At 38.6% G+C, this 27,662-nt stretch overlaps 1 protein-coding gene across 2 annotated transcripts; it reads right to left on the bottom strand.

The window, feature by feature from the left end:
• Nucleotides 1-460: 460 nt before the first annotated feature.
• On the bottom strand, nt 461-27,662 carry Ccdc34 (coiled-coil domain containing 34). Of its 2 annotated transcripts, XR_012909688.1 has the most exons (7): nt 27,166-27,662; nt 22,850-22,985; nt 15,207-15,314; nt 6,008-6,166; nt 5,328-5,469; nt 1,393-1,686; nt 461-993 (listed from the first exon to the last, which is right to left on the bottom strand). XR_012909688.1 is itself a non-coding variant. In XM_075961685.1 (6 exons), the coding sequence occupies exons 1-6, from the start codon at nt 27,510-27,512 to the stop codon at nt 1,472-1,474; spliced, it is 1,107 nt and encodes a 368-aa protein (XP_075817800.1). In that variant the 5' UTR covers nt 27,513-27,660; the 3' UTR covers nt 1,223-1,471. The 2 variants fall into 2 exon arrangements, 1 of the variants encoding a protein (XP_075817800.1); XM_075961685.1 differs by lacking the exon at nt 461-993 and having other exon boundaries at nt 1,223-1,686; nt 27,166-27,660.

The following is a 27,662-nucleotide window of genomic DNA, read 5'->3' as shown; positions in this document are numbered from 1 at the left end:
GCCAACCTCCCCACAACAGCCAGAATAATCACAAAGTATAGACGAGATTTGCCAACACCTTGCATAATCTTCCAGAGACTTCCCATTACAATTGAATATAATTAAGCTTCTGATTCAGTGACTAATAGCCACATAACTTCTTGAAAAGTAGTATGATTGATACTAAAGAGTTAGATCTAATAGCTAATCTTGTCTGCGAAATAGGTTTATAAATGTATCTAAAATGTCTAGGAAGTCAGGTGTAACCATAAGAATATTGCCACCATGGAAAATTATCCATCTTCCATATTCTCTATAAATGTTGGTTCAAATAGAATAATCAGGCCTCTAAAACTTTTAACCTAATAAAACTGAATCTTAATTATCTGTCCCAAATCTGTGATGACACAAATACTCTTCAAAGATGTTACTGGTATTTCCTTACCAAGTACTACTATCAACCACCGGAAACTTGATACTACAAATCTAGCAAAAACAGATATATTTCAAGTAGAAATCATATTTATATAAATTTTCATTTCTTGATCATCCCCTGAAAAATAGACATCTAAAACAAATGGAGATTTTGAGAACTTATCAGAAAGTTCTGAGTTTTACTTAACATATAAAGTGGCTAATATTACAAAAAATCTAAAGTTAATACTAATTTCAAAGCTAGCAATCCAATTATAATTAGTATATGAAAAGGGTTTTATATAGTGTGGCAAAATATTATCAGTACCTTGACAGTATGAAAGCATCAGTCTCAAAGCTACAGCACAAAACAGTATTTTAATTTTCTCTCAAAAACTCCAACCCTTATTTCTGTGTTCTTTCAGTTAGTTTTTAAAAAAATATCCACACAAGGGACCAGTGAGATGACCTGGCTGGTAAAGGCGCTGCTGTGCAAGCCTGACGACCTGAGTCCAGTCCTCGGGACCCACACAGCTCCCGGTCGTCCTCTCATCCCCACACCCGTGTTGCAGCACATGCATGCGCACAGTATGAACACGCCTACAAAAATAAACAAATGTAAAAAGAAATGAAAAGCTTAAAAATACCTTCATGGAAAACTGTACTAAAAACCATTAACAGACATTGTAAACACTAAAGGGTATTACTCTTGGTTTCTACCGCATTGAAGTAAGCTTTAAAAGTGTTTGTTTGAACAAATTAATCTTATGTTTATAGGTATAAATCACAAGCAAATAACAAAGAGTACAAAAGAACACAAGAAAAACTGTTGGTTTATTGATATTACAGTTAGTTTTAATAAAAAGTAAAATACAATCATTAGATCAACCATAACAACTTATAAAAACCAAAAAGTACAAACTATCTTTAGCGCTAAGGATCCCATATACAAATTAAAAATTTGGTACCTGTCAATTAACACATCAAATGTTGACTTACTGATTGAGAAGTGCTAAGCAAAACTGTTCTGAGCTTCCTAAGAAGCTCCAGGTAGAAAGGTATGCTATGTCCCCATGCTCTATCTCTGTATCTGGCACAGAGTTCCAAGGCAAAGGTTGCTCTTGGCTTTGTGAACCACTAGAGACGATGATGTGAGTGGCTGGCTCGTCACAGGTCGTTTACTCTTCTTTCCCGTTCCACTCTTAGCTTCTTTTGGAGGGGGCATATGAATTGGTTTCCATGGAATTGGGTTATAAAAAGTAGGTTCTGGGTAGGAATTTCCACTGTAAAAACCTATAATCATTAAAAAACAAGAATGAACAATAAATAAAATTCTTAAATCAAAGAAATCAATTATTTTTAATTGCTAAAATATTAAAATGGCAACAGGACAAAATATCATTGATACATCGATATACTAACTTAAAACTTGAAGCCTAAAATGTTTTAAAAGAAATAATATTGTTCTAATGTAGTACTGTGTAAACAGAGACTCTGCTTTCATTTCCTGGCAGCCCAGACCTGAATAATCACACAGAAACTATATTAATTACCACACTGCTTCACTCAGGTGCATTCCTAGCTAGCTCTTACCTCTTAAATTAATCCATTTCTATCAATCTGTGTATCACCACAAGGCTGTGGCTTACCAGTAAGGTTCTGGCGTCTTTCTCCTGTGGCAGCTACCTGGCGATTCCTTGACTCTGCCTACCCTCTCTCTATATCTCTGTTCAGATTTCCCGCCTGGCTTTACTCTGTTAAGCCACTGGCCAAAACAGCTTTACGCATCAACTAACAAAAGCAACACATACACAGAAGGACATCCCACATCATCACTGTAGCAAACATTAAAAATTGTGAGCATTTGAATAATACTATTAAAACCTACCTAAATAAAAATGTCTACAAAAGTTTTACTATGTAATTTCTTTTATAACTCTTAAAACCTTTAGGCAAAGACAAAAACAAACAAACAAAAAAACCTTTATGCTTTTAATTCAGTCTTGGAAATGGCTAATTGTGTGATAGCTTCCCTTATCAGATACTAAAGTTTATATTAAAAAAAAGACTTTATTTCATGTAAGTGCCCACAATAGCTCAAGATTCCTACTTAGAACCACTCAGCTTTGCATTACTGTCAAATTAGGATTCTGACCACTAGCTGGCATTCATTCTGCTAATGCACGCCAAGTGTTTACAGAATGGTGACATCTGACAGCCCATGATGGGGTGCAGAGAGAACACATCGTGAATTGCCTCTGAGTCCTCCACTCACTGTGGACACAGAAATTTCTCTACTGTGTAATCTGTAACAATGATATGGACATAAAGGATGGAGATGGGAGAAGCACAGTGTTTGCTTAAAAACAAGCTGTGTGTGAGAATTAAGTTCATTCAAATTCAAAAGCATTGAGATAATAATCCATTATTTTGGTAATTAACTTCTAGTCAATATCTCCATTCTCACTTTACTATCTGGTCATTAGGTTAAAATAATTGCTTATCACCCTTTTTCCAAACAATTTTTTTTTAAATTTCAAGGCATATGTCATGCCAGTGCTCAGTATCCATACTAGATGATCCTATGACATATAAGAGTAGGCCTAACCCTGACAGCAGGAATGTGTCTTTCAGACATTCCCAGTCCTCTTTGACTGCAAAGATATGTCAACACACACTTCACCAAGACAGTCAAAACAAAGTCTGCAGTATGTTCTAGTGTGTGAACAAAACAGAATGGGAGTATTTAATAATAAATCACTTAAACAAGTGAAGGCAGCTGTCAGCAAGGTATGAATTTCCAACATGAAGCACAAAGAAAAACATGCATTGCCATTATAATCAGACCAAGTCTAAGGGCAAACTGGGTACATTTGGTCATGTGCTGTCTAGTATTCTGCTCTTCAAAACAAATGCACTGGACCCTGGAAGCTCTGTTTTAGAGACTGGTAGAAAGAGAAACAGCAAAATGACCCTGTGAACAACGTAGTTGAGGTTCGATGATCCAATAAATAAGATAATTTATTTTGAAGTCCTGGGGACTGAGCGCAGAGTCAGGCATATGCTAAAGTACTGAGCTACACTGCCAAGCATGAGAATTTTTGTTTGCTATCATTAGATACAATTGCTTTAAAATGTAGGTTTGTGGCTGGCCAGTGGTAGCACACAACTTTAATCCCAGCACTCGGGTGGATCTCCGTGAGTTTCAGGCCAGCCAGCCTAGTCTACAGAGTAAGTTCAAAGACAACCAGAGCTACAAAGAGAAACCTTGTCTCAATCCCATCACCTTCAAAAAAAAAAAAAAAAGTAAGTCTGCAAACTGTAATGATGGCTGCTGGAAAAAGAATGAAACCACAACCCCTTTGCACACCTTGAAAAAAATAAAACCAAAAATGGGCCAGAGGCTTTGATGTCAAACCTGAAACTTTCAAAACTGCAGAAGAAAATGTCTACAACACGTCAGGGTACAAGCCCAGGAAGGACTTTCCAAAAATGATGCAGCAGCACAGGAAATAATCCCAAGAATCAACAATTGGGATGACACAAAATTAAGACACGTCAGCAGAGCACAGGAAACAATTACCAGAGCAAAGAAACAACATGCGGAGTGTTGCCTTTGCCAACAATACAGTTTTACATAAAATACACTATCTTAGTCTAAAAAGAATTACAAAATGAAATACCCAAAGAACAAAACATCCCATCAACAAATGGGCTGATGAAATGAAAAGGGCATTCGCTAAGTATAAATAGCCAAGGGATTTGACAGAGTTGCCAGCCAGGCTTGCTAGTATACATCTTAATTACAGCACTTGGGAAGCAGAGGTGGGTCATCTCTGTGAGTTCTAGGCTCACAATGAAACTTTGTCTCAAAAATATATAGTTTTTAAGTTCTCAGCGTCCTTAGTTTTGAAGCAATTAAGAAAACTTTGAGGTCTATCTTACCCTAGTCAGAATGGCTGTCATCAAGAAAACAAATTCTGGCAAGGGAGTGGGGCAATGTAAACTGATAGTCACTTCAGAAAGTAGAGTGGAGGCTTCTAAAAAAAGAGAGAGACAGAGACAGAAAGACAGGGAGAGAAAGATAGAGAGAAAGAGACAGAGACAGAGAAATAGAACTTCCATATGATCCAGCTCTGGAGTATACACTCAAAGGATTTAAAGTCAGCAGACCATAGAGATACCTGTACATCATGTTTATTTTTGCATGAATCACAATAGCTGGGAAATGGAATCAGTTTAGATGTCCATCAAAAGATGAATGGATAAAGAAAATGTGGTTCATATGCATAATGGAAATTTTATTCCAGCAGAAAGAAAAATGAAATCATGACCCTTTGAGGAAAATGGATAAAACTGGAAGTCATATTAAGTGAAACAAGCTATCTGTAAATCCTTAAATGTGAAGCCTAGATTTAGAACTCTGTAGATGTGCATGCTGTGTGCACATCCTGAGAGGTGATCACGAGAGGGAAGGACTACATCAGGGGGTGGGAGAAAGACAAAACAGTGGGACACTTGTAACACAGGAGAAAGAAGGAACCAGGAGCAAGGCGGGAAGAAGACCAATGGGAACAGGGTATATATGTGTGAATACCTGTGAGCCCAGGACTCAGGAAGGTGAGACAGGAAGACTGGAGTTTGAGGCCAGTCTGGGCAACAAAGGAAGATTGTTTCAAAGAAACATAAACAAACAAAATGTAAAATAAAGTGTAAGTATGCAGTTTTGCAACTGTTGCCTTTAAGAAATATATTTATATATGAAATGCAGAGAATAATAAATATACAGCACTTCTTTAGCAACACACAGTTACAATATTCTAGAAAATACTTACTTTTACACATTTCTATTTCTAACAAAGGAAAAAAGAACATTTATATAGCATTTCCTTCTGCAACCATACTTATGCAATCCACACAACATAAAAACTAACCTGTAAGCTTCCCACTGGCATAACCATAGCTTTTTGCAGCTGGACGAGGTTTATTTTTTGCATTTTTCAACCATTCCTTAAACTTCTTTTCTGCTATTTCCTTTTTCTCTTGTAATTCTGCTTGCCGTTGCTTTTCTTTTTCCTTAAAATGACAAGACCAAAGAATTCCCTGGGGTATTCTGTAACTAAATATTCCAGCCAAGTCTTAACTGTTTGTTTGTCTTCCCCTCGGTTGCTTTCTGCCCCCATGACACACTGGCCATAAAACTGAACTATGTTTCTATAATCAAAGATCAAAAGTAAACATTATCAAGGAAGGCATTAAAGTGTCTCCCAGTGAACAACAATAAGATAGCAAATCCATAAAACAAAACAATGCCAGTCTGTCTTAGAGGAACTTACAGGGAGTAAAACGTCTACTAAAAAACTGTCGAAAATGGTTAAAAAGCAGTAATAAAAATTTTGTACCTGGCTGATAAATATCCACAGGTTTATTAATAATTTTCAAAGAATATCAGAAATGCATATTCATTTTTGAAGCTTAAACATAAGATAACAGAAGTAAGGCTAGCTTGTGTATTTTATACTAAAACAGTGTTAACTAATTATACTTGTGTTTCTAAAGTACACATTTAAGTACCAAAGTATGCATTCTGACTAGTCACTTTAATTAAAAATACCTTCTCTTTTTTCTTTTTCTCACATTCTTCAGCATTCTTTTTCTTCAACCATTCTTGGTATTTTGCTTTTGCTTTTTCTTGCAAATGTTCTTTCTCCAGTTTCTTTGCTGCTTTTTCTTCCATTTCTTTATTAATTTTTTGTTCTCTTTCTTTCCTTTCCTTAATAAAAATGAAGGAATTTTAATTGAAGTATTTGTAATTACTTTTATAGAAGGAAGGCTCCTCAGAGCTTGGGACAGTGACTGATAGGTACTCAAGAAAGACTAGCTGCATTACCACATAAAAGCGACAATCTACTGAATTTTAGCATGGTTTCATGGGCATCCCTTGCACTCTGAATATGAATCACACATGCACACATTTCCTCAACAGTCTGCCAGTGCAAATACTTGTATAAATCATCACTTGTCAGCAAGTTACAGAGAAAAAATCCACATTGCTTGTTTGGCTCCACAATCCCTACATAGATTCAAAGTCAATAGCCAGTTCACACCCATCACCCCAACATTTAGGAAGCAAGGGTAAGACTAACATGAACTTGTGAGTCTCAGCTACAAAGTTAAGTTCTAGGCCAAGCTGGGCTAGAAAGTGAGATAGAGAAAGTGGGGGGGGGGGGGGGGAAGAGAGGAGAGGTTGGCAAATGAAGGCATAAAAGTCAAATCTGGTCTACAAGCCCCCTACAATTTTTTTTTATTGAAAACGTTGCTAACACAGACAAATCAAAACAAATAAGCAATCACCAGAGTGGAAGAGACAACCTGCATAATGAGAAAAAACAAATTTTGCCAACTGCACATCAGACGGCTTCAAATCTAGAATCTTTAAAGAAGTGCAAAAGTGAAAAATCAAAGAATAAATCCAATCAATAAATGGGCTGATGAACTCAACTGACAGTTCTCAACAGAACAAATAAAATAAAGACCTGAAAACAGTTTTAAGCACCCTTAGCCATTAGATCAATGAATTAAAACTTACTTGAGATTATCTTATTCTCGTCAAAATGGCTGTCATCAAGAAAACAAATACTGGCAAGGATGTGGGGAAAGATGTACCTTCCCATTCTGATGGTGGTAATGTAAATTAGTACAGCCACTTAGGGGGTCTGGGCAGCCAGGTAACGAATAAACAGCCTCCTACAACACCAGAGGACAGGCTTAGAAGTAGAGGTACAACATTTAGGCAATGGGAATAAATTAAAACAAAATACATTGACTCTACATATGAAAATACTGTCATAAGACCCATTATTTTGTATGCTAGCTTTAAAAATTAAAATAAAAACAAAAAACAGGGGCTAGATAGATGGTTCAGAGGTTAAGAGCAGTGGCTGCTCTTCCAAAGATCCTGAGTTCAATTCCCAGCAACCATATGGTAGCTCACAAATGATCTATAATGAGATCTGCTTGCATCTTCCAGTGTATACATGCATGCAGAATATTGTACACATAATAAATAAATAAATCTTAAAAAAACAAAAACAAATCATAAACATTAAATTTTGGACCTGGAGTCATGGCTTAGTGGTCAAGAGCACTAGCTATTCTTCAACAGGACTCAGGTTCAATTTCAGAACCCACATGGTAGCACACAACTGTCTGTATAAGTTTTAGGATATCCTATTCTTTCTGCTGGCATCTGTAGGCACCAAGCATGCATGTGGTGTACAGACATATATACAGAACACTCATATATATTAATAATATATGTGTGTATATTAATTTTTAAAGAACAATTAAACGGAAAAAAGTATTTGCAGCACATATATTTGCCAAGAGACTTGTGCCTGGATAAAAAGTTCCAGGGCCAGAGATCTCTCTCAAAGCCCTATACTGGCATATGCATGTTAAATTACCAGTACTATAAAAACAACATCTAGAGACAGCTTTGGTAGCACAGCTGTGTATAGTAGTAGCTGCTTAGAAGAGAAAGAGAATTGCTTGGGTGCAGGAGTTCAAAGAATACATGGACAATATAATAACCCCATTTTAAATAGATATAAAATCCTATTTTTATATCTTTAGAAAGAGGATGAGGCTGGGATTAAATCTACACATTTGTGCATGCTAAGTAGAAGCTAGGTCTCTGAGCCAAATTTCTGCATGAATAACAACTTCTTAATACATTCCAAAAACAGGCAAAAGATACACAAAACAAAACAAAAGTCAACTACAAAAGAGACAGTCAAACAGCGTTACTGACCTATTTTGCTCCTCTGCATTTCTGTATTGCTGTCATAATTCCCAGCATGATTCCATTTAAGGTAGCTGAACTGAAATGAAGTTATAATGGTGGAATCTGTTTCCTACAGTATTAGTATACTTATATGAAAAGGAAATGATACTGGGATGTATCCCATGCAAGGAACAAAACGCAACTGTTTTTTTTTTTTCTGCAAACCAAACATTATGAGTAGTCAAACCTGTATATCCTTTCTTCTAGATTTTAGGCTCCCAAGCTTTAAGAAACTTAACTTCTATGTTTAAAAAATACCTAACTAGACTAGTAAAATACGTCTCCCAGTGAGATTAATACAATAAGAAAAAATGCTAAACACCATTCATATGTCAATAATGAGAAAATGAATACAAGCATTTCAGAAAAGTTTGATGATTTCCATAAAGTTTAAACACAGCTTCCATGTAGCCTAGTAACTGAGCTCTAAAGCATTTGTCTAACACAAATGGAAACAAACTTCCATTTCTGTGTGAGTACAAACTGAAAACAGTCCAATTTCCTTTAGCTAGTGGATGAATAAGTAATTTGTGCAATTCCATAGGATATTAGAATAACAGGGATCAAGAATATATAAAATACTATGATAAAATTAAAAACAAAAGAAAATTAACTCAAAGGAGTGTATACCCTATCATTTTATTTAAAGAAATTATAGAAAAGGCAAATCTGACTTCCAGAACAGTATTAGTTTGCTGCCTTGTTGCTGGGGCCTACCAGGGGTAAGGAGCAGGGTGCTGAGTGGACATAGGGAACTTTCCGGAATGACAGCAATGCTCTTATCACTGACTATAGTGCTGCTGGGTTGCTTGCACTGGTATATAGGTTTATAAAGCTTCACAAACTTACAACTGATATTATACGGAAATGATAGCCTAAAGATATAAGGCTGCAGGAGAGGTGAGAGCAATGAGAACTGGACAGGATCAAGTAGATGACAGGCATGCAGAAAAATGACACCGTGAATCCGGAACTCTGAAAAAACATGCTAATAACAAGTTTGGAGGTAAGGAATGTAAGCACACATATGCTTTTTAAAAATTAGACAGGCTGTCACCAGGACCTAAAGAGAGAGCTGAATGCCTGTGGACAGCAGAGGAACAGAGAGTGAAGCCCACTAAGGGACTTGAGCGTTTTTTAGCACACTGAATCCTATATAACCAGGCACACAAGACAGTTTACAGAAGAAAACAATGAGACTACCGACAACTTTGTGGTTGTGAACTCTGCTTCCTCTAACAGCACCTGCCCCACACAGAAGAAAGGGTGAGCAAACATCAGCTGACAGCTTGAAGGACACACTGATAGCACCACCTCAGTCACAGGTCTCACTGAGCTGCAGCTACAGTTCACACAAAATATCACTTGTGCTGGACAGTTAAAACTTGTTTTATTTTTAAGTTACCTTAAAGCACTGAAAATAAAGTCTTTTCTCACAAAATATGCATTAACGCTAAAAAGTAAGTCAAGAAAAAGAACTAGCACAACACATATACAAAAGTTCCTGATGAGATATGCCCTTTGTTTAAAAAGAACTTAGCAATTTACAGTTATAAGGAACCAACTTTGCTAATAGATTCATAAATTCTTTTTGTCTGATTTTCTGATAGAGTACAGTGAAACGACAGAGCAGGCAGCAAGCTAGGGCTGAGCGAGCCTGAAGCTGAGGCAGCAGAGGACCACACACCATGAAATGTAAACAGAGGAGCAAATCCTAGATGCCAGACTGGAAAAGAAGCAGGAGAGTGTCTTTCCAAACAGAGGTAAGTGTAGGGAAGGCTGGAAAAGGAAATTCAGTAGTTTTAAAAGGAAAAGGGGTGGGGGAGCAGGAGGAGAAGAAGAAATGAAAAAGAAAAGAGCCATCAATTATTCCTTAACAGGCACAAGTTTGCTATAGAATACTGGCTAAATACAACTTTTCAGGGTTTATTTTTTAACCAGTTCTCAACCTTCTGGAACAGCAATTTTATCAGGGCAAGCTTCTTCATCACCCTGCTCCTCACCAAAAAAAAAAAAAAAAAAAAAAAAAAAAAGGAAAAAGGAAAAAAATAAAAGGAATTATTTTTTCCCCCAATAATTGGATTAGGTCTTCTATCAAGAACTAAAACAGCAAGTATATCATTGCTCTGTCAGTATTTCCTCTACTCTTAAACAAATAACAACCATGCATGATAGGCATGGAAAAATTAGCTTAAAGGAGTTGAATACAAGAGAGGCTTCTAGGTGAGAACACAACACTCTGCACAGGTAGAACTATTCTGATTCATATCTATGAACTTCTAAAGAGTATCACCCAAAGTTTTGTTCCAGTCACATACTTATGTTGATCTTGGCATTTATTCACAGAGAATATCTTTTGTTATATTACGGAAGAAGCAAGCAAGCAAAATCTACAAATGATTTTTTTAACCATAGGTACTTCTTTTTTTTTAATTTAATTTATTTTATTTTTTTAGTTGTTGCAAAAAAAATATCCCATTTCCCCCTCCCTCTCGAGAATGAAGAGCAGTCCAGATTCCCTGCCCTGCGTGAAGTCCAAGGTCCTCCCACTTCTATCCAGCACCAGGAAGGTGAGCATCCAAACAGGCTAGGCTGCCACAAAGCCAGTTCATGCATTAGGATCGAAACCTAGTGCCATTGTACAAAAGACTTCTGAAGGAAGGCAGAAATTTGCAGACATACACAACTAGCCAATTCCTTTTTATACTCACACCCACCTGCAGCTATTGGTCCTCTTAGTAACACAACTAGGCATGAAAGTTAACAGTAAGGACAGAATTATAATTAAACATTTTAAATCTATGTCCTGCAAATTAAATATTTGTTTCAATTCATAAAAGTAGATTATAACCAGCACCATTATAAACAAAGAACTACAAGACAAATTTACAATAACATTTTGTTCATTTATCCCCCCCCCCATTTGACTGCTTGTAAGCTTGCTTGCTGAGGAGTTAACTCAGGGCCTGCATACTCAGGCAAGCATTCTGTTACTGAAATATACCCCCAGCCCCAGTAGCTTAAAACTTTCTGATATATGATTCAACACAAGTGTGTATTAAATTGAAATAGGGGCTAAGAGTACACAGCTCAATGGTTCAGTGCTAGCTTAACACAAAGCCCTGGGTTCAATTTTTAGGGCCTATTTTTTATTTTAAAAATAATTACAAAAAAAATGAAAGAAGAGGTGGGAATGTAACTGTATAGTAGAACACTTGCCTAGCATTCTTGAGGCCCAGGGATTTATACACACATAACATAACACATACACATACAAAAGAAAGAATATAACCATTAGTTTATTGAACAAAAAGCTCATATATCATAACCAAAGCATTATGCTAAATCTAATAATGGATAAAAATTATTCAGGTTTTAAAGGATCTTGAAAATAAAAAAGAAGTGAAGGCATGTATATAATATAAAAAAGCTTTTCTGGCAAATACAGATATACACAGGGAGAATATATAGCAAAGTCACTAAGAGGGCTGCAAATTTATCAGATTCATAAGAAAGAATTTTGAGCTGGGCAGTGATGGCGCACACCTTTAATCCCAGCACTTGGAAGGCAGAGGCAGATGGATCTCTGTGAGTTTGAGGTCACCCTGCTCTACAGAGTGAGTTCCAGGACAGCCAGAGCTAATACAGAGAGAAATCCTGTCTTGAAAAATCAAGAAAAAAAGAAGAAGAAAATAAAAGAAAGGAAAGAGAAAAAAAGAATTTCTACCATATCAAAGGAGCGTCCACCTTGATGAGGAACTATGTACAGGAAGAATGTGTTGATCCCAGAAGCCTTGCTTATTCTAAGAAAATCCCAATGCCAGGTGGGAGAGGCCTTCAAACTGTACAGATTACACCCACCAGAGCAGGATGCTAAGACCCTTTTGCTGAAGACACCACACACTTTGGTTGTGGAAAGCAAGCAGCCATACCAGACTGAGGTGGAAGTGCCCTCCCTGCTGTCTAAGCCTCACAGTGCTAAAAGCTGCTCTGGAAGCAACTGGGGGAGAAAAGTCAGTAATGGCCCTCCCCAGTGCAAGTCTTTACATGCTACATTACTAACTGGTCAGGTAAGATGTGCTTACTAGTACAACTGTTATCGGGGTAACCAACTTACTTTATACTGTATCTGAGGCTTGCTCTATGAGAGAGCTGTGGACCTGGGCAAACCTGTGGCTGGAAAGTTCATAGGCACTGGGGATGAGCCCATGACTTCTGTCTTAACTGGACATGTTATCAAACTAACTCTTAAATATTTATGCTCATAGTCATGTGCTAGTGCTGTCTTCCGTCTTCATCCAAAAAGGTTTCTCTCTGTAGCTAACAGCAGTTAAGGCACTATTCACTAGTCAAACTGCTGAGAACAAATGACGGCGTGTTCAGCATTAAACAAGGCAGTCATATATATGCACAGGGAACACCGAGCCAGAACTAAAAAGGATGTAAGAGGTGAACCATAGTTAGGAGGGCTATGAAATGTTGTCTTATGAGCATAGCACGGCTGTGACATGCATGTACTCACAGCAGCTGCGGTTGCCTGCATACAGTCCATACAAGACTAAACCAGTAATAGATGAAGGCAGGGTTCATGAGGCCTGTCCCACCCTGCCCCAGGGAACTAAGAGCAGTCAAAGGATGCGGAAGAGAGAAAATCATTATTTCAATGATAGCAGCTGGCTAGTTACTCATGCTTCAAAGGACAGTGTCATATTCAAGCCCATATGAGTGACCCTTGTCAAACCCAGTGGAACAAAAGCAAAAACAAAAAGACACGAAAGAGGGATGGGAATTTGGTGGGATGAAGAGCTGGTGAGGGCAGAGAAAGGATAAAAGAGGGGAGAGAGATGAATGTAACGAGAATGGGTTATCATATATAAAACTGTCAAAAAGTAAATAAATTGGAAATAAAAAAGCAAACTCAATCAAGTCTGTTCTATAAGTACTTAAAAACAAACACAATTATAAAACCAAGGGGCCTAGAAAGATATCTCAACAGTTAAAAGAGATTTTGTTACTATTTCAGAGGGCCAGAATTCAGTTCCCAGCACCTATATCAGCTATATCAGGCAACTCCCAGCCACCTGTCACTCCAGGTTCAAGGGTTCCGATGATGATCATCTTTTAGCTTTGAGCATATGTGTGCGTGTGCACATGTGTGCACACATACAAATCAATCTTAAAGAAAAAATCCTAAGGAAATAAAAAAAAGTAAGAAATGATGCATTCTCAAAACCTCTCTGGGGTATGTATTTATTCCTGGAGGCTAGAAAACACAGCCAAAGCTCTATACTCATCCTATAAGGCAATGCTCTTGTACACTGTAAAGATTTGTCACTGTATTGGATTAATAAAATAATAATTAGTAGTCAGGCAGGAAATATAGACAGGGTGACCAGATTAGGAGAATTCTATGAAAAGACAAAAACACAGTTGCAGGCCAGACGTAGAGGAAGCAAGATGAAATGGCTTACTGAGAAAAGACACCAAGCCATGTGGCTAACCATAGATAAGAATAATGGGTTACTTTAAGTTGTAAGAGCTAGTTAGTAATAAGTCTGAGCAATAGGTGAAACAGTTTATAATAAATATAAGCCTCCGTGTGTTTATTTGGAACTGAACAGCTGCGGGACCAGGTGGAACAGAAATTTCCATCTACAAGACTAAATTTCTTAAATAAATAAATAAATAAAATGCTTATTTCTTTATCTGTGTTTGCCTTCATATAAGCCATTTTTTTCCCCTCAAAATTTTCAGTAAAATTATCCTAAAAGAAGATGGGCTGTGGCTATCTCATGTGCTCTCCAACAGAAGCAAATCATAGAGAAAAGGGAAGCACACATGGGAGAAATGCTTAAGGGGAAGTCTGGATCAAAGAGCACAGTGAAGTGTATTAGCCAGCCAGGCTGGAGTTCTAAAAATCTCACAAGACAGAGAGGAGACATGAAAACTAGGGAATGTCATTCAGACTTCAGCGAAAATAATCTGGCAGGGACAGATGACTCTATTCACTCAGTACTATTTCCGAGTAACTCATCTGCAATGCTGACCTGCACCACAATAAAAGATGCTGCAAAATGAGACAGAAGATCTTGAGCTTGTGTTCTAGAGCAGAGGAGGAAACAATGATGTTCAAGAGGCAATGAGACTACTCAGAAGCAAACATAAAAAGGAAATGTTTAGCAACAAGAATTGATTATGCCTCAGTGACTGAGACAGAAGTAGTAAGAAAAACAAAGAAGCTGGAAGGTTCTTTATTGGGATAATCTTTTTGTACACTGTATGAAGATGTCTGTTTAACCTCACTTGCCCAAGGCACCTTCTGATTGGCTTAATAAGAGCTGAATAGCCAATAAGTAGGCAGGAGACGAAGACAGGTGCAACTTCCAGAGAGAGATAGGAACTCTGGGAAAGAATTGGAGGTGCGGGAAATTTGCCAGATGTGAGAAAGTTGGACATACAGTATTGAGAGGAGAGGTAATGAGCCACATGGCAGAATATAGATTAATATAAATGGGTTAAATTTAAGTTTTAAGAGTTAGTTGGGAACAAGTCTAAGCTAAGGCCAAGCTTGCATATTTAACAAGAAGTCTCTGTGTCATTTTTCAGGAGCTAGTGACACAAAGTCCAACTATAGCTCTATAAAGGGACAATGGCACCTTGTCATTGGCTGCTCCAGGTGTTACAACTTAGAAGTGCCAGTGTGAAAGTCCAAGACCATGAAATTCTACTAATTCCACTAAAAATAGCCTTAGTCATGGCAGGGAGATACTAGTAGAAGTCACAGGAAAAAAAGTAGAAGGCAAAGGGCAGAAGATAAGACACTTGATAAGTATCTATGAAAATAGGGGGAAAACCCAAAAATCAAAAACAAAAAGCAAAAGATGACTAATCTTAGATAATGGGGGAGGAAGAAAGACATTGTAAAGATGTGAAGTATGTATGTACATGTATTTGTATTTCTTTTTACCTGTTCATTTTTCTTCTGAACCCATTCCTTGTGCTTTTCTTCAGCGATTATTTTTCTTTTTTCACGTTCTTCCATTTCTTTTCTTTTTTCTATTTGTTGATTTAATTCCTATGGGATTTTATTTAAACAAAGAGCAGCACTTAATAGACATACCCAAATCACATAATTGAAAAAGAGGCTGAGACTAAATTAAACATGAACACAATTTCTCTTATAGAACATATACCATAGTGACAATATCTTATTTAAGTAACTGTAGGATAAAAGAAAACACTGGTACCACACATAAGTCATTCTGTAGGAACACAAACAATTGGTTGGTGGCAAAACACTAGTTTCTTAGACTAACCTTCAGCAAAATTACCCAAATTGAAATCAACTTTCCCATGCATAAACTTTGGCATCAACTGTGAGCTACTGGCAGTAGCTCAAGAGAATTATAACTTTCACTTTACAGTTATTAAAAAAAATTAGATTCTTGATGAAAATAAAGGATAAGAATGAAATAATCCTTAAATTTTTAAGTTATAGCTACACTAAAAAAATGTAAAGAAGCTATTTACTTTCTTAGAGGAAAAAAAAAGGAATCTGGAGTTTTCTTCATTGATTTTTCAGCTGCTAGGATATAAAACAAAACCATGTTCAGATCCCAGATTACTCAACTGCTTTGCTGTCACTAAAATCAACGTGTCTGGGCATTTCCTCGGGAGAAACAAATGAAGAAACTCTGGCCAATAAAATACCACATAACCTGCTACTCATCAATTAAATCTATGCATTGGTTAAGAAAACTGCTCAAACTAGACTTCTCTAGGATTCTCCACTCAATCACTATCTGTCCCCTCCCCTTAGTTATTAATAATCAGATACATCTACACACCTTCCATTGGTGTACTCTCTCACCCAGGCTCCCCTTTCCCTGAGACCTACCTCTCTGAGCATACAGAGCAATAAGAAGGGCAATTTTCTCCCAGACTAATTCCAGTATCTTAAATGAAGATAAGATGTAGACAGAAACAAAGGTTTTGGACTTCAGAACAAAACCACAAGCTGTCTATCATGAGTGTTTGTCTAAATTACACTGGATAGAAGACAGCTGCCTCCTTCACTCCATAACTCTCAACTTTTAAACAATGTCCCTTTAAAAGCAATTTTTTATCTTAGTATTAAGACTTTTTTACTAACTAGCTATTCCTTGATTACTTATGCAATACATTTTTTATAGAATGGTTGCTATATATAACTAACAAGAACTGGGTGGTGGTGGTAGTGTGTGTGTGTGTGTGTGTGTGTGTGTGTGTGTGTGTGTGTGCGTGCGTGCACGCGGGCAGGCGCACACGTGTGCATGAGCATATGTGGGTGCCTATATATATGCAAGTGCTCACGTGATGCATGTGGAGGCCAAAGGTCACCTTTCAAGAGTCGGTTTACCCCTTCCACTGTGGGATCTGAAGATCAAACCTAGGTCATCAGGCTGTTAGGCAAGCCCCTTTACCCACTGAGTGAACTCACCAGCCCCACCTTGCTTTTTTAGGTCCCAGCTCTGTTTCCCTAGCACTGGATTGATAAGCACACTCTAACACAAGTGGCTTTTTGTTGCTTTGTTTGAGATAGGGTCACTTTTAAAATCATTTATTTCATTTTATGAGCATTTATTGGTGTTTTGTTTGCATGTATAGCTGTGTTGAGAATGTCAGATTTTCTATAATTGGAGTCACAGATAGTTATGAGCTGCCTTATAGTGCTAGGAATGGAACCCTGGTCCTCTGGAATCACAGAGCCATCTCTTCAGCCCCCACGTGTAATCGGAGACTGAGCTTTGTTTCCTGGCTGCCCAGACCCGAATACTCACACAGCAACTATATTACTAACAACACTGTTTGGCCAGCTGCTTCGGCATATTTCTACCTAGCTCTTATATCTTAAATTAACTCATTTCTATTAATCTGTGTATCACCATGAGGCTGTGGCCTACTGTAAGGTTCTGGCACTTGTGTCCTTCAGCAGATACATGATATCTCCCGGACTCCGCCTACTCTCTCTTTATCTCTCTGTTCAGATTTCCTACCTGACTTTGGACAAATTCTGCTAAGTCAATGGACAAAACAGCTTTATTCATTAACCAATAAAAGCAACACATACAGAAGGACATCCCACATCACTTTTCCTTTATTTTTCTTTTCTTTTTTTCTTTTGGTTTTTTGATTCTTAGAGATCACTCTGGCTATCCTGAAACTCACTCTGTAGAGCAGGCTGATCTTAAACTCACAGAGATCCGCCTGCCTCTGCCTCCCAAGTGCTGGGATTAAAGGTGTGCACCACTAGCACCCAGCACGAATGGCTTTTTTTAAAGGTCTGGGAAATCACACTCAGGCCTGGGTATGTGCACAGCGCACTTTGTGGATAGTGCTATCTCCTCAACCAACAAATTACTCTTAAAATCAGGGATGCTATGGAAAATTATGTTTACATAACTATCAGATCTATATGTAAAGACTTGTATATGCATATATATTCGTATGCATACACATGAGTGTGTATACTGTATATTTTTCTCCTGCTTTCTGACATAACTCCAGATGGTCTTCCCCTTATAACATGTACTTCAGTAATTTCCTAGTCAGTTTTCCTCAGAATAGTTTTCAAGCCATTAATCACTGTCACCAGCCTTTGTCATTGAGAACTCTAAATCACCCCTTTGCCATGAAGTCTTGCTTCATAGTGTTCAATTTATGCCAGTTTTCTCAAAAAGAAGAAACTGATACCACTCTCTACTTTTCTAACATCTCCACACACCATCTTGCCCTGTAAAGCCATGTCCTCACAGTTGAAAGCAGTTTCACAGTGTAGATGTACAACTAGGTATGAATGATCATACTTATATCCTTTTAAAGGTTCTTTGAATAATGAACAATTGCAGAGGGGGTTACTCAGATCTTATGTCCTGTTATATAGTTGTCAATTTTCAGTTAATTTAAGGGCTAAAGAAGACCCAGTAATACCTAGAAAATGCTACCATTGACCTCCCTAGTGGTCTAATTCCAGAGGATGTGTTTTAATCAGTTTATTTTGTACAAATTAAATAATTAAATAGTTTAGCTAACTGTAGGAGCTTACTAATCAAAATCCCAACATTTGGGAGGTGAGGCAGGAAGAACATTGAGTTTGGGGTCAGACAATCTGGGATATAAAAAATACACTGAATATTAAATAAATATTAAGGCTGACTCATTTACTTTTAAAATACATCTTGATATTGTAGGAAAATGCACTTATATTAGTAATCAATTCCAGTCCTAACTTTAATACTAACTGAAACTTCAACCAAGTTACTTCTCTATCTTCCTGTTTTTTTAGCTTTAGTAGGGTCGGACTACATGATGATATCCCTGGCATGCCCGGAACAAAAGATTCAGACAAAAATACCTTAGTCATGTAAGAGTTAAGTAATAAGGTAGCATGAGAAAGGCCAAATAATTCATAACATGAAAAGGATTTAATCCTTACAAATAATTATACCCTCTGTATGCTTAATCATTGTGGCGTGGACTTTATATTAATTATCGCCTTTCATACTCAGTAACAGCTAAACTGTATTGAGTGCTTTCTATACATCTGGCCATATCCCAACAGCGTGTTCTCCCCTTCACCAGAGCACTGGAGAATATGCTCAAAGTCTAAGTTTTGAATGTAAGACTCATATGTATGCTATTAACCAGTCCTCTACTGCTAATGTCTGATTTGCAGATGAAGAGCCCAAGGCCAAGAGAATGTAAACAACTTTCCCAAGTTAAAATTTCAGCCTTACCAGGTAAGACTTTCAGTGAAAGGACTGGGACACTAAACCAATCACAAAACCTCTGACCTAAAATTTGCCCTGTCTATAAGATGTGCTAAGGTAAAGGTGGCACAGACACTGTGGGAGTGGCCAACTAATGACTGGTCCAGTTTGAGAGCATACCATGAGAGGAAGCCCATCCCTTATACTGCCTGGAGGGCCAGGACCCAGAGCATAGACAGTCCAGAGACCTATGAGAGAACTAAACATGAATAGGAAAAAAAGCCAGTGATCTGATTCCCAATGATATTCTGCTATACTCATAGATTGATGCTTTGTCTGATTGTCATCAGAGTTTCTTCACACAGCAACTGATGGAAACAGATACAGAGACCCACAGCCAAATGTAAGATGGAGCTCTTTGGGGAATCCTCCTCAATATGGGGAAGAAGGATTGTAGGAGCCAGAGGGGTCAAGGAAACTACAAGAAAACCTACCAAATGAACTAACCTGGGCTCATAGGGGCTCACAGAGACTGAAACACAAACCAGGGAGGCTGCATGGGTCTGACCCAGGCCCTCTGCATATGTGTTACAGTTGTGAGGCTTGGTCCTCTTGTGGGACTTCTAACAGTGGGAGCAGGGGCCAACTCTGACTCTGTTGCCTGCTTTGAGAACCTTTCTTCCTACCTGATTGCCTCATCCAGCCTCAAAAGGAGAAAGATCATAGTCTCACTGCAACTTGATACGCCATGGCTGGCTGATATCCACGGAGTACTGCCCTTTTCTGAAAAGGAGGATGAGTCTATGGTGGTGGGGGGGAGTAGTGCAGTTGGGATGTAAAAAGAAAAATATCAGCCTAGTTCTATATGACTCCACAGTTCAGATTTTCTTACTACTTTTCTCTAATTTAAGACTTCTTGCTTTGTATACTGAGTAAAAAAAATTTGAAATAACTCCTTTTTTTCTTAACAAGTAATTTGTTGGAGGGTCCAGACAAAGTCATAAATAGCTCATTGACCTCTGTTTTACCACACAGTCATAAATCAGACCGTGAGTCTAATATCAATTCAATGGGTTAAAAACAAGGAAACCCAAAATACATTTATGCTGTCACATAAAACTGAGACATTTCAGATACATATGTATACACATATTAATTTTCTTTGTGACAAAAAGAATAGATTTGTTACTGTGGGTATTTCTTTAAAAAAAAAACCACCACAAGAAAAACCCAACACCACCACTAACAACAACAACAAAACCTCCTCCAGATGACCTTGAGCTTCTGATCCTTCCAACTGCACTTCCTAAATACTAGAATTGCAGGTTGAGAAACAGGCGCGTGACGTCACACACCTGCAGAGTGTATGTCATTCTAGGAAAGGACCCAGGGCTTCATGAATGCTAGGTAAGTATTCTACCAATTAAGCTACATCTTCAGACCTGAACAAATATTTTTAAGGGTTACTGTACTGAGACTATGGGTGTGGGTTGGTAGCAGAATCTTTTTCTAGCATGTACAGGGACCTAGATTTGATACCCAGTACTGTGAGGGGAGGGGAATATGCTAGGCTAAGAAGGTAAGATAAGACTATCATCTGGGGTCTCAAAAATACAAATTAGTATGCAAAATAAATAAAAAAGCATTAAGATCATGATGACAATGATATAAATAATACCAGTAAAAACAAAACCAGTCACCTTCATACTTGGTTTCATTTAATCTTTACAAAAGATTAAATTGTACTGTGACAAGTACAATTTCATCCCTTTTGTACAGATGGCGAAACTGAAGTACAGAAGGTTAAAAAACTTAGCTAATGTCAACCAGCAAGTTAAAAAGCCATAACTAGGCTCTTATTAATCCTTCCTGACACTAAACCATAAGGTCTTTCTTAAATCCTGTTAACACGGCAGGGCTTCTCTCACAGAGCACCTTTCCAGGAACAGATTTACATCCTAGAATACAGAGTTAGCCTATAATAGGAACCAGCCAAATGGATTGGTAGCTGTAACCATTTGAGTTATGCCAAGCCACCTGAGTTGTGACTGTCTACCTAGTTAGAAATTTTACACAGAAACAATTAGTTATAAAACTGATAAGGAAATATTCTAATACTATAAAGGCTTTAGTTTCCATGATTTTGATGTTAACATGTTTACTAACAGATGAAAATAAACTAAAATTTCTACATAGTGAACAAATTTTGATACAATAATACATTCTCTTTATAATATTATCAGGAAACCACTTTAAAATCATACTAAAAATATTAAATAAGGACTGGGAGTGTAACACAAAGGGAAGAGCACTTGGCTAGCATGTTCAAGGCCCTTGCTTAAATTCTCAGAACAAAGATGTATTTTCAATGATATGGAAATATACTGATATCTAACAGGCAGAAAATGCAGGTTATAATGCCAGGCGGTGGTGGCGCATAAACTGGTTAGTGTTGGTGAATGCCTTTAATCCCAGCATGTGGGAGGCAGAGGCAAGCAGATATCTGTGAGGCCAGCCTGATCTACATAGAGAATTCCAGAAGAGCCAAGGCTGTTTCACAGAGAAACTGTCTCATTCAAAAAAAAAAAAATCAAAAAGAAGTTTGATTCTATTTCCTTAAAAATCAGAAGTACCCTTTAATATTCTTTGACCTCGATGTTTAGATATGAAGAATTAAGTAAAATAGAAAGGTTGAGTGGGCATAGTTGTGCATACTTTTAGTTCCAGTACTCAGGAAGCAGAGGCAAGTGGATCTCTGTGAGGACAGCCTGGAGCCTGGTCTACATACTGATTTCTTGGACAGTCAGAGCTCTATAGTCAAAAAAAAGAAAGAAAGAAAGAAAAGGATAGAAAGTTTGGATAATGAGTTTGGAGAATGTCAAACTATACAAATCTAAAACTAATTTGTTTCTTGAGTCTAGACAGAGTTCAAAAAAAGATTTGCATCGCACACAGAAAAATGTCCATGAGCAATGCAGAGAACAGAGAAACATGAACACCTAAAACCCAGCAGGAGCCCAGGACACACTCACTTTAGGAAACGCTCTCTGTGAGGTGAGGGGTAGTTGTCTCTGCTTCAGCTTCTCTGTCATTTCTGTACTCATTATACAGTTAGATTTCTACCATTAAATGGACATACACTAAGATTCCATTGGATGTGCCTGTTTATACACATTAGTACATAGCTTTATATCACTGGTTTTATGAATTCAACTAAGAATGGATCAAAACTATACAGAGAAAATTATGCTCATATCTGTTATAGGCAGTTTTTCTTATATCAGTCCCTAAAGACTACAGCATAACAACTACTAACACAGTATTTACATTATATTCAATAATATAAACAATCTAGAGATGATTTAAAGTATGAAAAGAGATGTGTATAGGTTACTGATAAGTGTTATGCCATTTTGTATATAAGCTTTCATATCTGTGGATCTGGACATCCTTTACAGTTAGTTACTCTTTAATTTACAAAAAGAAAATCTGGACTGCTACATGCCATAATATCAGACTATCCACAGGTGCTGAAGAAGCCTCATTTCTTAATGGTACTTAGCTTGTTTTCAGACCCTCTCCTAATGAGAAAATAGTCTTTCTCCCTTTCTCTCTTTCTCTGGTTTTTTGAGACAGGGTTTCTCTGAGTAGCCTGCCTCCGCCTACCAAGTGCTGGAATTAAAGATGTTTGCTACTACCACTGGTGAGAAAATACTATTTCTAAATAAGATTTACTAAAACTAACATAGTACTCCCTATGCAACAGCACAAACATTATTTCAAGGACAACAGCATTAACACTGATAAAAGTAGTCAGTCTATGAACTCAGGATTCAATGTCAAGATCGTTGTGTAGTTTTACCTCCAGGACTTTCTGTTGTAGTCGGCCACGCTCTTCTTTTTCTTTGCCAACAAACCACATCTCCCACGGTGTCAGGCTGCTTTCCCGTAACTGCATCTGCTTCTGCTCTTGTGTATCCTGGGACCCAGCTTCATAGCTACAAGAGAACAAAGTGCAGTACTCGCCACAGAGAACTTTTCTAGAGTACAATTCACTTAGCTGTACAATAGAAGCAAAATGGGACATGGCTAACAGCTTGATTTTTACAAATCCATATGAATTACACCTAATTTCTATTAAAATTATAAAACTCAATCTTTGAATTAGTTTATCATCAAACTGCCTTTATTTCTAAACCACACTATTTAAGAAGCCATAGGAGTATCCCAAACCCAATCCATCTGTCTCAAGTCCTATTTAGACAGCTAATTACCACATGTAATCCTAACCAGACCCTTTCCCTTTTCCTTCCTTAAACCATACAAAGGAAAAAAATAATTGTGCACACACACTGAGCAAGCATAAGGCAAATGTGCTAACAATCAGGAATTCTGTGTATAAGGTAAATGGAAAATTGTAAGATTCTCTTTCAACTTTTTGTAAATTTGAAATTGTTTTAAAATACAAAGTTACCAAGAAAATGACAATTCTCTATTACCATGCACTTTTCTGTTTTCTCTAGCTGCAAACTGAACCCAGGGTCTGGAGCATACTAAGTATGCAGCATGAACTACAAAGAACTTCACCCAAGTTAATATTATAGTTGATTCCCTATGCCAATTATCTTAGAGCATCCATAACTCCCCACCCTAGTGGTCTCCTGTCAGTTTATATTTCCACCATATACATCTTCTGTAACTCTTCTGGGCAAGGAAATCTAAGAGCAGAGCAACTTGGCTAGATGCACAAAGCTCACAAATCTTAGGGAACGCTTAACAACCAGACTCCAGTGAGAGACGCTCAGGATCCAAACAAAGTAGCGCCAAAGACTGGGCTGTACTGTGTTTGTTGTTGTTAACGTATTGTTTATGTGTATGTGTCTGTATGTACATGTGAGTGCCCATGAGCAGAGTGCCAAGAGAGGCCACTGGATGTCCTGAAGCTGGGTTACAGGCAGTTGTGATTCAGCTGTGAATGCTGAATACTACACTTAGATCCTTTGTAACAGCAATGTGAGCTCTTAACCACTGCGCAATCTCTCCAGCCTCCTTTTTAACTGTGTGTGTGTGTGTGTGTGTGTGTGTGTGTGTGTGTGAGAGAGAGAGAGAGAGAGAGAGAGAGAGAGAGAGAGAGAGAGAGAGAGGCTGATGATTAAATATAGTGCTTAGATAGGCATTCTGACAGACCCATCTTCTTCACTCCTAAAATCAAGTTTATTATAGACTAGTTCCTTGTCTTTTATATTGTTAATTCTAGCAAACAATGTCTTTAACAACTGCTTAATATAATTTTTTCTACCTCATAGATCCAGTTCACTCATTTTCCTCTTATTATTCATTTATTCACACCCTTATAGAATCTGCATTCTGGTAGGAAAGAGGTATCGCTGATGTATTATTTTACACTTCCTGCTTTCTCTGTTTTGCAGAATGACCTTACCTTGTCCTGCATCACCAATATCACACATCTTCTTAGTCCCACATTGGCAATATAGCTCTGCCTTTTACCTTGGGTTCCAGACTTTTCCAATCACCAGACTATCAAAATCAGTATAAAATAAACTCAGTCATTGGAGCATTCACCCTTCAGTCTCCCAATAAAAGTTCACTTCTCTTAGAACCCTTAGCGAGAGTACCAGCACCCCCAACCAGTTACCAAAGCCAGAAATTCATCCACTTGTTATGTCGTCTCTACAGCCTTCATTATTTTCAAGTCATTCTCTTCTCTAACCCTATAATTGCTCTGAATAGAAATGGTTTCTCCTCTTTCTTTCAAACCACTCAACTGCTATATTCTGGTTCGCCTCTTAAACAAACCCTTGTATCATCTCAAAGTTCTTCACTGTACTGTATTACCTTCAACATACAATCCAAACCACTAAGCCTGACACTCATGAATTGGTTCCTTCTCTTGTAGCAAACTGATGCAGGCTTCTGATTTCAGGTTTGCTGAACTGCAGGCGGATGATGTGTTACATCATTGTGTTCACTATAGCTTTTCCCTAAAAGTGAGATTCCTTTCTGTAACAAGCTTTCTTGTCATACTATCTTTGGATCATCAGCCCGCAAATTACCCAGAGACTTATTATCAATTACAAAAGCTTGGCCTTAGTTTTTTTCCCAACTAGTTCTTATAATTTGATTAACCCATAATTCTTATCTATTTAGCCATGTGGCTTGGTATCTTTTCTCAGTAAGGCATTCTCATCTTGCTTCCTCTGTACCTGGCTTGCGACTGCATCTCTGCCTTTCGTCTTCTCAGAATTCTATCTTTACAATGGAAACAAATATTCTGCAACACCTTTCCTTGGTCTCCACAAGGCCTGACGAAGTCTGCATTCTTTTTCCAGATGCAGTCCTAACTAGTCCTTTGGCCCAGGGCTGAAGTGTGAAAGCAAGCTAAACTTGGGTGTTATCAGCTCATTCGGTTTTTAAATGAGACCCAAATATGCCTAATTCCTCCCGTGCACGCTCCCTTTTAGTTTTCTGGCTCTTGGAAGCTAATGCAAATCTTAGTAGTTGAGCTGTATTCGGGTGGCCTTTATTCCTCCTGCTGCTCAACTATGACATGCTGCTTGGTTCTTTTGAATATTATTACAAAGTGTTTATCAAAGCCTTCAAATTGATTTTTTTTATGTGCATTGGTTTTGTTGCCTGCATGTATGTCTGCGTGAGGGTGTTGGACCCCCTAGAACTGAAGTTACAGACAGTTGCGAGTTGCCACATGTGTGCTAGGAATGGAACCCGGGTCCTCTGGAAGAGCAGGCTGGGCTCTTAATCATTAAGCCATCTCTCCAGCCCCTCAAATTTACTTATAAAATATGTGAAACCCACTCTGTCCTGCAAGCTCCCATGAAAAGACTCCTAAAATTCTAATTCAAAGTTCTATCAGGTTAATCAGAGAAGGCCTATTTCCTGTTGCTATCAGCAGTCTGGAGAAGTAGCTTACATGCTTACTCTATGTGACCACCATCCGCACCAACGCACACATTTCACCTCTCACCCTTACCAAGCTGTTCATGCATCTGAGTGACTTCATGTGGGTCCACATCTAATCCACTCTCATATGGGTGCCTTATACTGAAGGGAGCTATCTTGCTGCTTATACAAAAAGCCTGAGCTCGCTAGCTTGAGTTTCTTAGATCTCCCATACTGTGCCTGACACCCCTTGACATTCAGAAACTTGTAAGTACTTCCTGAAGAAAACACAAGGAATATATCCTAAAATGAAGTTGTCTTCAAAATACAAGGACAGGGCCTTTGCTCCCCTTTCCACATACCCAAGAATGAGGACATAGGTATAAGGAAAAGTGAACCTGACCGGAGAACCTGAGTACTGAGCCCTGGACTGCTTGTAACTGTCTGCCTTTGAGTCAGGCCTAGAAACACATCATCTTCCTCTGGCTTTTATTTATGTGTATATGTGTATCCGTGTAAGTTTATGCGCATCAAGTGGAAGCACACAGGTGCCAGCAGGGCACCAGATGGTGCCAGATCTCCTGGAACTCAAGTTACAGGTAGTCATGAACCACAAGTCAGACCTTTTATCTGTATTCAGATACAGTTCTGTTATTTGTAAATTGATTGATCTGGGCTTTCATTTCGATAGTGAAAGCCTTGTCTATCTCGTTTATCGTCCCTATACCTACACTAGTATGTGGCAAGATGGTAAATGTTTGCTGAATTGATCAGTGTGAATAAAAATATTAAGATGGTGTTACACTTGATGAACATAGACTATTCCATTAAATGTCCCTGTTCAGACAGTGGTAACCTGTCCCTGCAGAGTAAGCACATTACTGTCTGGTGATCATACTCAGCTCTTTATATAAAAGCACCTACTTACTACAACCTCGTACCTACTACACATTTTGACAAGCGCTCTGGAGTCAACGATATGTGCTTTGAGGATTTTTAAGACTCCTGGCAGCAAAGTTTTGTGTGCTCGTTTCTATGTACAGTAAGTTTCCATGGAGATTGCAATAATCACTCTCAGGAGGAGGGACGAAGAATCATGGGAAATCACTGGTCCTTTGTAAGAATTTGCCCAGCACTCCAGGATGGAGATGCAGACTTAGAAGACAAGAGGCGGTGGGAGAAGGGTGGGCGGTAAAGGGTTCTGAGCACCAACTCTAAGGCGTGTTGACAAGGGCTGTGAGGGCCGGGCCTTGAGATTACCTGGAGTGCCCCTGTAACTCCGTTGTTCCTTCCAGGCTCGCCACCTTGGCCTCTGACTCACGGGCATCTTCGTCCACTGCCTCTTCATCCTCCCCTTCACTGTCGTCCTCGCCAAAAGGAAAGCTCTGGTGGCCAAGGGGAGACAACAAGGACAGGGTGGAGTTGCTGCAGCTCAGAGGCGGCGACAAGCACACGGTCAACGCCACGTCCTCCAGTCCTGGGTCCTGGGAGTCCGCTATGAGGTCGGCGACAGAGCTCGAAGAGAGGCGGGAGCCCGGCCTGCACCGGGCCAGGAAGCGTGTGCGCGGGACGGGAGAGACAGCTCGCCATGGCCCCGCCGCCCGCATCAGGCCCGCCAAGTTCAAACGGCCCGAGCGGGACCGGAGGCGACTTCTCCCAGCAGGCACCGCGCGTGGCCGCTGGCCAATCAGCGCCGGTCTGGTCCCGCGTTGTCATAGCAACGCTTGGAGACTGGGAAGAGCTTTGTCCCAGTCTGT

This window comes from Microtus pennsylvanicus, chromosome 2 (assembly GCF_037038515.1).
Source record: "Microtus pennsylvanicus isolate mMicPen1 chromosome 2, mMicPen1.hap1, whole genome shotgun sequence".
Classification (NCBI taxonomy): Eukaryota; Metazoa; Chordata; class Mammalia; order Rodentia; family Cricetidae; genus Microtus; species Microtus pennsylvanicus.
Note: the sequence above shows the minus strand (reverse complement) of the source record. Positions and strands in the feature narration are given on the sequence as shown.

What these genes read in the sequence shown, in the direction of transcription:
- Ccdc34 (XM_075961685.1), bottom strand. Translation starts at nt 27,512, where the DNA reads ATGCGGGCGGCGGGGCCATGGCGAGCTGTCTCTCCCGTCCCGCGCACA. An exon ending in GAGTTACAGGGGCACTCCAG is followed by an intron (nt 22,986 to 27,165) that starts GTAATCTCAAGG and finishes GTTCTCTTGTAG; the next exon opens with CTATGAAGCTGGGTCCCAGG. An exon ending in TACAACAGAAAGTCCTGGAG is followed by an intron (nt 15,315 to 22,849) that starts GTAAAACTACAC and finishes AAAATCCCATAG; the next exon opens with GAATTAAATCAACAAATAGA.